Here is an 11,676-nt window from a genome sequence, read left to right as displayed (position 1 = left end):
CTTTATGGGTTACCATAGTTGAAATATAAGCTTGTTTTACTCCAATGTTTGTAAACACACACAGCCTCAAAACATGGTTAAAACTATAATTTTGATATCATGGACAGTCAGTCCATGCATCATAGCTCTGTCTATGAATTTGAGTGGTTACATTTCCCCAGCCCCATCCCTCAGCTTTTTCCCAAAATGGGTGGGGAGCACGCATTATTGTTTCTACTGCTGATTGCTACTTTGAGCTCACATACAGTGGGGAAAAAAAGTATTTAGTCAGCCACCAATTGTGCAAGTTCTCCCACTTAAAAAGATGAGAGAGGCCTGTAATTTTCATCATAGGTACATGTCAACTATGACAGACAAAATAAGAAAATAAAATCCAGAAAATCACATTGTAGGATTTTTAATGAATTTATTTGCAAATTATGGTGGAAAATAAGTATTTGGTCAATAACAAAAGTTTCTCAATACTTTGTTATATACCTTTGTTGGCAATGACACAGGTCAAACGTTTTCTGTAAGTCTTCACAAGGTTTTCACACACTGTTGCTGGTATTTTGGCCCATTCCTCCATGCAGATCTCCTCTAGAGCAGTGATGTTTTGGGGCTGTCGCTGGGCAACACGGACTTTCAACTCCCTCCAAAGATTTTCTATGGGGTTGAGATCTGGAGACTGGCTAGGCCACTCCAGGACCTTGAAATGCTTCTTACGAAGCCACTCCTTTGTTGCCCGGGCGGTGTGTTTGGGATCATTGTCATGCTGAAAGACCCAGCCACGTTTCATCTTCAATGCCCTTGCTGATGGAAGGAGGTTTTCACTCAAAATCTCACGATACATGGCCCCATTCATTCTTTCCTTTACACGGATCAGTCATGGACTGGACATGTACTGGCTTAAGCAGGGGGACACGTCTGGCACTGCAGGATTTGAGTCCCTGGCGGCGTAGTGTGTTACTGATGGTAGGCTTTGTTACTTTGGTCCCAGCTCTCTGCAGGTCATTCACTAGGTCCCCCCGTGTGGTTCTGGGATTTTTGGTCACCGTTCTTGTGATCATTTTGACCCCACGGGGTGAGATCTTGCGTGGAGCCCCAGATCGAGGGAGATTATCAGTGGTCTTGTATGTCTTCCATTTCATAATAATTGCTCCCACAGTTGATTTCTTCAAACCAAGCTGCTTACCTGTTGCAGATTCAGTCTTCCCAGCCTGGTGCAGGTCTACAATTTTGTTTCTGGTTCCTTTGACAGCTCTTTGGTCTTGGCCATAGTGGAGTTTGGAGTGTGACTGTTTGAGGTTGTGGACAGGTGTCTTTTATACTGATAAAAAGTTCAAACAGGTGCCATTAATACAGGTAACGAGTGGAGGACAGGGGAGCCTCTTAAAGAAGAAGTTACAGGTCTGTGAGAGCCAGAAATCTTGCTTGTTTGTAGGTGACCAAATACTTATTTTCCACCATAATTTGCAAATAAATTCATTAAAAATCCTACAATGTGATTTTCTGGATTTTTTCTCAATTTGTCTGTCATAGTTGACGTGTACCTATGATGAAAATTACAGGCCTCATCTTTTTAAGTGGGAGAACTTGCACAATTGTTGGCTGACTAAATACGTTTTTTCCCCACTGTATGCAGCGTTTACCGTGAATACAGTCTCCACTAAAGGAACATTGCCTTTAAATTTATATCACGCTGTAAAGCTGAACTTCCGCAACACAGATTGAATAGAGACCGTAGCTTGTTGTAATGCAGTATCAATTTACTAAAGTGGGTCTCTCACACAATTCTCCCATCCTTCTGAGGACTCTTGCTGTTGTTTCAACAACCATGGCTACATCATGATTCTACACCCTTTTTCCAGTGTGCACTTGGCTGCACACTTCCCATCATGAATTTAACAGTGGGGGGAAAAAACACACTCGCCAATGATTACACCAATCCAGAGCATGTAAATCCATGACAGGAAGTGTGCAAGTATACACACTTTTAGAAAATAGTGGAGAATTAGGGGTGCAACCATAGTTTCAGTAGTACAACTAGAAGTGTTTCCAGATTATTTATTGTTGAGTTTTAAATACAATAGAGCTTGTTGGTAGATGGTTCTCTGTTAGGAGGACTCAGAGGTCACTGCTGCTTCTGTTGGTTCAAAGGAGGCCACTGGTGTAGGGAGGAGTGTTTCTGTCAATGTGTCAATGACCACTGGGGCACTGGAGGATTTTGCATTCAGCATGAGGGCAGGTCTCTGCTCATAGGAGACTTTGATGCTTGCGGAGACAGGTGGAAGAGTGAACTCAGATGGAGGCAGAGTTACCCCTGGGACCAGGGGCAGCTGGGAGTTGAGCATGGATAGATTTAGGGGAGGAAGAGGGGCCAATGGAGGGAAACCTGAGGAACATAGGTGGAACATTTTAGCAATATTACTGAAAGTAGTATTCAAATAAACATACAGTACCAGTCAAAAGTTTGGACACACCTACTCATTCAAGGGTTTTTCTTTATTTGTACTACTTTCTACATTGTAGAATAATAGTGAAGACATCAAAACTATGAAATAACACATATGGAATCATGTAGTAACCAAAAAAAGTGTTAAATCAAAATATATTTTATATTCTTCAAAGTAGCCACCCTTTGCCTTGATGACAGCTTTGCACACTCTTGGCATTCTCTCAACCAGCTTCATGAGGTAGTCACCTGGAATGCATTTCAATTAACAGGTGTGCCTTGTTAAAAGTTAATTTGTGGAATTTATTTCCTTCTTAATGCATTTGAGCCAACCAGCTGTGTTGTGACAAGGTAGCGGTGGTATACAGAAGATAGCCCTATTTGGTAAAAGACCAAGTTCATATTATGGCAAGAACAGCTCAAATTTACATTTTAGTCATTTAGCAGTGGCAAATAAGCAAAGAGAAACGACAGTACATCATTACTTTAAGACATGAAGGTCAGTCAATGCAGAACATTTCAAGAACTTTGAACGTTTCTTCAAGTGCAGTCGCAAAAACCATCAAGCGCTATGATGAAACTGGCTCTCATGAGGACTGCCACAGGAAAGGAAGACCCAGAGTTACCTCTGCTACAGAGGATAAGTTCATTAGAGTTACCAGCCTCAGAAATTGCAGCCCAAATAAATGCTTCAGAGTTCAAGTAACAGACACATCAACATCAACTGTTCAGAGGGGACTGTGTGAATCAGGCCTTCATGGTCGAATTGCTGCAAAGAAACCACTACTAAAGGACACCAATAAGAAGAAAATACTTGCTTGGGCCAAGAAACACGAGCAATGGACATTAGACCGGTGGAAATCTGTCCTTTGGTCTGATGAGTCTAAATTTGAGATTTTTAGTTCCAACCGCTGTGTCTTTGTGAGACGCAGAGTAGGTGAACGGATTATCTCCGCATGTGTGGTTCCCACTGTGAAGCATGGAGGAGGTGGTGTGGGGGGGCTTTGCTGGTGACACTGTCTGTGATTTATTTAGAATTCAAGGCACACTTAACCAGCATGGCTAACACAGCATTCTGCAGCGATACGCCATCCCATCTGGTTTGTGCTCAGTGGGACTATCATTTGTTTTTCAACAGGACAATGACCCAAAACACACCTCCAGGCTGTGTAAGGGCTATTTGACCAAGGAGAGTGATGGAGTGCTGCATCAGATGACCTGGCCTCCACAATCCCCCGACCTCAACCAAATTGAGATGGCTTGGGATGAGTTAGACCGCAGAGTGAAGGAAAAGCAGCCAACAAGTGCTCAGCACATGTGGGAACTCCTTCAAGACTGTTGGAAAAGCATTCCGCATGAAGCTGGTTGAGAGAATGCCAAGAGTGTGCAAAGCTGTCATCAAGGCAAAGGGTGGCTACTTTGAAGAATCTAAAATAGAAAATATATTTTGAATTGTTTAACACTTTTTTGGTTACTACATGATTCCATATGTGTTATTTCATAGTTTTGATGTCTTCACTATTATTATTCTACAATGTAGAAGAAAAAAAATCTTGAATGAGTGGGTGTGTCCAAACTTTTGACTGGTACTGTACATCTTAAAAACCATCAAAGAATCTTGAAAACATTGACAGTACCTGCTGGTGGCATCCCTCCAATACCTGGTAACGATACAGTGCCGAAGTCTGGCAAAGTGAAATTCAAATTGGGCAGGTTGGGAAGGGGAGGTAGGCCTCCGGGTAACGACATTAGACCTGTACAGGAAATATGAATATAATTAAATACACAAAGCCACATGCAAATTATACATGCAGGATAATATTGTTACCAAACTAGAACCGTGTCTAACACATACCTGGTAACGTGGTAGCAGGGAGGATTGGAGGTACAGTGCTTAGCAGGGGGCCGACTTGGCTAGGCAACAGTGGTACAGTAGGTACTCCTTGGACAAACACAAACCATCGTAATCAAATCAAATCCATTTTTATTTGTCACATGCGCCGAATACAACAGGTGTAGACCTTACCGTGAAATGCTTACTTACAAGCCCTTAACCAACAATGCAGTTCAAGAAATAGTTAAGAAAATATTTACTAAATAAACTAAAGTAAAAAATAAAATAAAAAGTAACACAATAAAATAACGAGGCTATATACAGGGGGTACCAGTACCGAGTCAAGGTAATTTGTATATGTAGGTAGGGGTAAAGTGACTATGCATAGATAATAAACAGCAAGTAGCAGCAGTGTAAAAACAAAGGAGGGGGGTGTCAATGTAAATAGTCTGGGTGGCCTTTTGATTAATTGTTTAGCAGTCTTATGGATTGGGGGTAGAAGCTGTTAAGGAGCCTTTTGGACCTAGACTTGGCACTCCGGTACCGCTTGCCGTGCGGTAGCAGAGAGAACAGTCTACGACTTGGGTGACTGGAGTCTTTGACAATTTTTTGGGCCTTCCTCTGTCATCACCTAGTATACTAATCTTTTACGTGGTGATATCAAGTCAGTAAGCAATATGCATCTAAATGAAGAGTAGTGATACCTAGCACACCTGTTTGTAGAGCGTTTGGGACAGTGGGAGGAGCTGAGCTGATTGACAGGTCAGAGAGATGTTGTTCCAACCCAGTAGGAGCAGAAGGCACTGCAGGTTGAGGACTGACAGCAGAGAGCTGAACCTGAGGGACAAATTAAAACTGGGATCAACACCTGGAGCTGTAGAATATTCTCATTGTATACAAATTCCCTCATGTGACTGGCAGGTATTGGGAGTGAAAAGAAGTCGGTAATTTACAAAAATGTTTTACCTCTGTGAAGCCATCTTTGAGTGGGGAAACCGGTTCACTTGGAATCTGTCCAGGGAAACTGATCTTCTTACCCTCTTCAAATGGCTGTGTGGGTATCCTGTGTAGGTAGCCATAGCCAATCCCACAGCCTAGGCTGAATAAGGTCAGAGAGAGTTAGTGTGCTACGAGGCAGCCTATCGGCATGTCAGCTAAATGAATTAACAACAAATGTCAATGCCATACCTGCCCTCTCCCCCCCACTCAGAGTTTGGAGTGATGACCACCTCCCGACAGTTGTCCGTGTCAGTGTTATACACATACAACTTAAGCCCTTTCCCTTCATGCGTTTCAATGAGGGAGAAGAGATCTTCAGACTGCGGGGAAACCAAAGTCAAACACTATAACAATCATCATCATCAACAGCTTAGTGTAGGGAGAACATAATTGAATTGTCACTAAAGAAAGGCATTCCACATACCTCGTTCATGACAGTGTCTGCACCTATGATGTAGTCAGTGTGTGGTCTCAAACCAGCCAGGGCTGCAGGAGAATTTGGCTCCACTTCCTGAGGACAAGAAATAGAATACAGACCGATATTGTAAATAAATGCACTCTGGTTACTGAAAGTCTTCACATCATGATTAGGCTACACATCATGGCATTTCCAGTTTTACATTCATTCATGTCCACAGCTCTAAACTTCAAGGCGATTCACTCACCAAAACATGCCAGACATTCTCATTGGCTCCTTCGAAGCTGCAGAATCGGATGCTGACACCCAGCAGCCCCTGGCCTCCCCACATGTTGCTGGGTGTGACTGTTGTCTCCCTCAGCTCAAGTGTCTTGCTGCTGTATACCAGCATCTTGATGGGTTTCTCCACATTCACCTTCAGCATGTCTTTTAACGTGTCATTATCTTTGTTCTGACAAAAATGAAGACGTTAGCAGATGTTAAAGGGTTTTGACTAGGTGGTATACAGCTACGATGTGACTTTTTCGTAGCAGGTTAGGAGAACTTACACAGCAGGTTAGGAGAACTTACACAGCAGGTTAGGATAACTTATACAGCAGGTTTAGAGAATGAATGTAGCAGGATCAGGATAATTAGGTTAGGGTTAGGAAAAGGGCTAGGGTTAGGTAAAATGCTCTCCTAACCTGCTACAAAAAGTAACTTCTGGTTGTAACTACCTAGTCACAACCATGTTAAAGTGCATCACCTGTAAACAAAGTTAGTCCACCTATTGGTTGTCTTGTATCCCTGGCTTTGAAAATATTTGAGCTGCAAGGGATCTGACAGATACAGGAGGTAGATAATTCGAGAAATGACAGCTTACCAATCTTGTGTCACTGATGGAAATAATAAAGTCAAAGAATGGTTCCAATCCTGCACGATGACCAGGGGAATTCTCTTGCACCTGCAAATTGAGACAGGAGGTTTGCACATGGCATATTCATATTATATTACACTTTTAGAGCGCCCTTTGCAAATGTGTTCTGGATTGAAAGGACATCACACCCCGTCACTGCACATTGACAGACCGGTTCCTCAAGTCAAGTGATGGCCTAGCTTCATGGCTGGCTGGCAAGCTAGCTAGCCAAATCAGCTAGCAGGTTGTCACTCGTTGTCAGACATTGCTCTGTTTAATTGGTTACACTACACACTGTTTGTTTTCTGAACGGCAAACATGTGGTGAATTACTCATAGGAAGCCCCTAAACTACACACTGACAGGCTACAGCAACCTGAAGGCCGCAACATCATTCAGTCTGTTGACAAGCATTTCTCTGTTGTTCACATTATCAGATATCCCAGTTACAGCTCGTGGTTTAGCATGACCCCATGTGCTAACAAAGATCCATACTCTGAGGACGTGATAACCTTCGGATCCTCCTCCAGGTATTTCGATGCTCTGTGCTCCCCCCATGTCTCCTCGAACCCTGGATATTCTTGTGGGGAAACTGCGATTAGCTGGCTAGCCACAGTAGCTATTATTTTCCTCCGTTTCCGGAATAATGCTAAAGATAGGCAAAATTGCCTACATAGCAACACTTCCGGTACACTGCAAGAGAGAGTTTCTAAACCCAGAGACACAACATCGCGAGACTTCCGGGAACGCTTGCCAAGCAGACAAGGCCGCGGTTTGGGGTTTGAGAGGTCAATAAGATAAGTGAAACATTGTTCCTTTGTTGTTAATTTTCTCGATATCTAAAAGCACAATTTAGATTCGAGCCAGTGTCTTGAGTAGTTGAACATGTTATTACTCCAACCTTGTGAAATTGACAAACTGACACGTTTTCATTTTCGTCAAAAACAACTATATATTGAAGGAGTGCCTTTTATTTGACGGCATGCACAGGCGCAGTTTGGCGCAAGACAACCGTTGACGTTTTTCTGCGCTTGCGCTTAGCTAGCCAACGTCGCCATGACATCGCATACAAGCGTGATCGAGGATTTCTATTGGAGAAGCAGTTTCTGCCTATCTTCATACTGTACTGTCTTTGGGTTCTGGCATCATCAAAAATAAAAGGTACTAAAACCTTGTAGCTTTGTTGTGTGTTCAATGTGTTATTTTAAATACGATTTTATCCAGTTAAACAAACGAATGTGTGTGATATGGAAAGTTACAAAGAAAACAAAAAAGTAACTCAGGAAAGACCCCTTCTGAGCAGTTTAGTAGGCTATGTATTTATACATTTACATTTTGGTCATTTAGCAGACGCTCTTATCCAGAGCGACTTACAGTTAGTGAGTGCATACATTATTTTTTTTTCATACTGGCCCCCCGTGGGAATCGAACCCACAACCCTGGCGTTGCAAACGCCATGTTCTACCAACTGAGCTACATCCCTGCCGGCCATTCCCTCCCCTACCTTGGACGACGCTGGGCCAATTGTGCGCCACCCCATGGGTCTCCCGGTCGCGGCCGGCTATACAATTGTTATGCTATTATTTAATGGTTATTTAAGGTCACTCTAAAGAAAAAAGCTGTTCATGTGAAGGGCATATAATGTTAAATCACCTTGCATTGGCTATTTTCCATGTTTTAGAATTAGACAGTGCCTTCAGAAACTATTCACACCCCTAGTATTTTTACACATTCTGTTGTGTTACAGACTGCATTTAAAATTGATTAAAATTAGATTTGGTGTCACTGGCCGACACACAATACCCCATCACGTCAAAGTGGAATTATGTTTTTAGAACTTTTTACAAATTAATTAAAAATGTAAAGCTGAAATGTCTTGAGTCAATAAGTATTCAACCCCTTTGTTATGGCAAACATAAATAAGTTCAGGTGTAAAAAGCTTAACAAGTGACATAATAAGTTGCATGGACTCACTCTGTGTGCAATAATTGTGTTTATCATGATTTTTGAATGACTACCCCATCTCTGTACCCCACACATACAATTATCTGTAAGGTCCCTCAGTCGAGCAGTGAATTTCAAAAACAGATTGAACCACAAAGACCAGGGAGGTTTTCCAATTCCTTGCAAAGAAGGGTACCTACTGGTAGATGGGTAAAAAAAAAAAATATATTGAATATCCCTTTGAGCATGGTGAAGTTATTAATTACACTTTGGATGGTGTATCAATACACCCAGTCGCTACAAAGATACAGACGTCCTTCCTAACTCAGTTGCCGGAAAAGAAGGAAACCGCTCAGGGATTTCACCATGCGGCCAATGGTAACTTTAAAACCGTTACAGAGTTTATGGCTTTGATAGGAGAAAACTGAGGATGGATCAACAACATTGTAGTTACTCCACAATACTAATCTAAGTGAAAGAGTGAAAAGAAAGAAGCCTGTACTGAATACAAATATTCCAAAACATGCATCCTGTTTGCAACAAGGCACTAAAGTAAAACTGCAAAAAATGTGGCTAAGAAATTAACTTTATGTCCTGAATACGTTTACATTTAAATTTTAGTCATTTAGCAGACGCTCTTATCCAGAGCGACTTACAGCGTTATGTTTGGGGCAAATCCAACACAACACATCATTAAGTACCACTCTTCATATTTTCAAGCATGGTGGTGTCTACATCATGCTATGGGTATGGTCATTGGCAAGGACTAGGGAGTTCTTTATGATAAAAATAAATGAATTAGAGCTAAGCACAGGCAAAATCCTAGAGGAAAACCTGGTTCAGTCTGCTTTCCAACAGACACTGGGAGACAAATTCACCTTTCAGCAGGACAATAATATAAAACAGAAGGCCAAATATACACTGGAGTTGCTTACCAAGACCACATTGAAGGTTCCTGAGGAGCCCAGTTACAGTTTTGACTTTAATTGAATATCTATGGCAAGACTTGAAAATGGCTGTCTAGCTTTGATCATCAACCAACTTGACAGAGCTTGAAGAATTGTAAAGATAATAATGTGCAAATATTGTACAATAAGAGCAAAGCTCTTAGAGACTTACCCAGAAAGACTCACAGACATAATTGCTGCCAAAGGTGATTCTAACATGTATTGGTTCAGGGGTGTGAATACTTATGTAAATGAGATATTTCTGTATTTCATTTTCAATACATTTGCAAGAATTTCTAAAAACATGTTTTCACTTTGTCATTATGGGGTAGTGTGTGTAGATGGGTGACCATTTTTTAAATATTTAATACATTTTGAATTCAGGCTGTAACACAACAAAATGTGGAACAAGTCAAGTGGTATGAAACATTTCTGAAGGCAGTGTATCTCATGATTGGGGAATCATCACAAAACAGGTGTGCCAAGTGGAACCTTATCAATGTGTCTCATGATGTTCCATCATGTTCCAGGTCTTACTTTTGATGAGAAAGGAATTTCATGTTGAACAGTTGGATGATAGACGACCTGACATAAACATTGTAAATGAAAACAACAACATGGTTGTTGATTCCATAGGTGCTGGATGGTGCTGTTCAGTACCATCATTGGGAGGAGCACTGCATATTGTTGTCATCTCAGAGCAGGAGTGGACAAGGTTAAGGTAAGAGGATCGTGTGGTGATAAGGGAGAAGATCACTATCATAAGGAACGTGGGTTGCACAGATTAATGAATACATCATTGAATATCTCTGTGATGCAGGTCTTATCATATCATTTGAAATAAAGTTATTCAGGGTTGTGCTTCCACTCGTCAATCATGAGCAGCTCCTTCAGTATGAATGTCCATGTGATCAACTTGATATACTCTGATCTAGAGTAGCTTTCCACAGCAGCCTCTTGCTGTGAACAAAATTACTTAGTAGCCTATATGTTGGAGTGAAAATTATATTACAGGTAAACAACTGTTTCCACTCTTGTTGGGGTGTGAAATTAAACAAAGCAGAAAAGCATTGATTTTGTTTATACAATAATACAGCTGAGATGAATCAACCAATGTGGCGGACTGGATAAACATCTGCCAAATGCAGGGGGTTGTTTGGATAGTGAAATGAATCTCTCAATATCAGAGATTAGACTTACTAATCAATATTAAACCTATACATCTAGTCAATTACCTTTATTTGTATTGTACAAAACATTAATGTATTGATTAAGCAAATACATTAACTTTAAAGGAAGCTTATTATTTATCTTACAAAGAAGGATATCTATGAAAGGATTCAGTAGCTTATTGTACTGCATGTTAGGCTAGGCCTCTATGAACTCTGTGGTTGTAAAAGTTCCATTTTACTGGCCTTTTGCCATTATAAGGGGGACAATTTATCATACTGGGAACAAAATCTCCACAGCGGAAGGATACCTTTGTGCTCTGATTTTGAGGCCAAATTACCCCCACTTCAAAGCACTACACCCATCATATACTAGAAAGAGATAGTCATTATCTGCCCTCGCCTTTTACACATTATATTCAAAATGGTCTACATTTACATTTACATTTACGTCATTTAGCAGACGCTCTTATCCAGAGCGACTTACAAATTGGTGCATTCACCTTATAGCCAATGCTTTCAAGGCTGGGAGGACAACAATAATTCTGTCCTTCTACAAGTATTTTAATAATAATAATAATAATAATAATAATATGCCATTTAGCAGACGCTTTTATCCAAAGCGAATTACAGTCATGTGTGCATACATTTTTACGTATGGGTGGTCCTGGCAATATGATCACCATGGCTCACGTAGCACTGACTCTGATCAACTGTAAGAATTAAATCATTCTTAATCTGCATTCCTGGACAGAAATTAATACAATATGTGTGCCTTTATAGGCATACTGCATTTACAATTCTTGAATTCAGTACTATGGTAATACTTTTTTTATTTATACATATGATTCATATATTGTGCTAAAGTATTACATTTGTGACATTACAGTTTTTGGCCCTATTACTTTTAATCAGTGAACAATTCTCGGTCTAGTGTCTACAATGACACTATCCTACTAGAAGTAAATAAATAAACTCAGTATTTCACTAGCAGCATGCTGACGCCTTAAGTCCCTGCAATCATCATTCCTCTCAGG

General features: G+C 40.9%; 1 protein-coding gene across 2 annotated transcripts; it reads right to left on the bottom strand.

Annotated features, from left to right (window-relative positions):
- Positions 1–2,032: 2,032 nt before the first annotated feature.
- On the bottom strand, positions 2,033–7,261 carry LOC311130115 (Golgi reassembly-stacking protein 2-like). Of its 2 annotated transcripts, none has more exons than XM_084162798.1 (10): positions 7,075–7,261; positions 6,548–6,628; positions 5,933–6,136; positions 5,692–5,778; positions 5,457–5,587; positions 5,235–5,367; positions 4,973–5,105; positions 4,290–4,376; positions 4,072–4,188; positions 2,033–2,374 (listed from the first exon to the last, which is right to left on the bottom strand). In XM_084162798.1, the coding sequence occupies exons 1-10, from the start codon at positions 7,135–7,137 to the stop codon at positions 2,097–2,099; spliced, it is 1,314 nt and encodes a 437-aa protein (XP_084018924.1). In that variant the 5' UTR covers positions 7,138–7,261; the 3' UTR covers positions 2,033–2,096. The 2 variants fall into 2 exon arrangements, with proteins under 2 accessions (XP_084018924.1, XP_084018925.1); XM_084162799.1 differs by having other exon boundaries at positions 4,982–5,105.
- Between the last annotated feature and the right edge of the window lie 4,415 nt (positions 7,262–11,676).

The sequence above is a fragment of the Coregonus lavaretus genome (genome assembly GCF_964263955.1).
Source record: "Coregonus lavaretus genome assembly, chromosome: 5".
Taxonomy (NCBI): domain Eukaryota; kingdom Metazoa; phylum Chordata; class Actinopteri; order Salmoniformes; family Salmonidae; genus Coregonus; species Coregonus lavaretus.
This window is presented reverse-complemented; position numbering and strand designations above follow the sequence as displayed.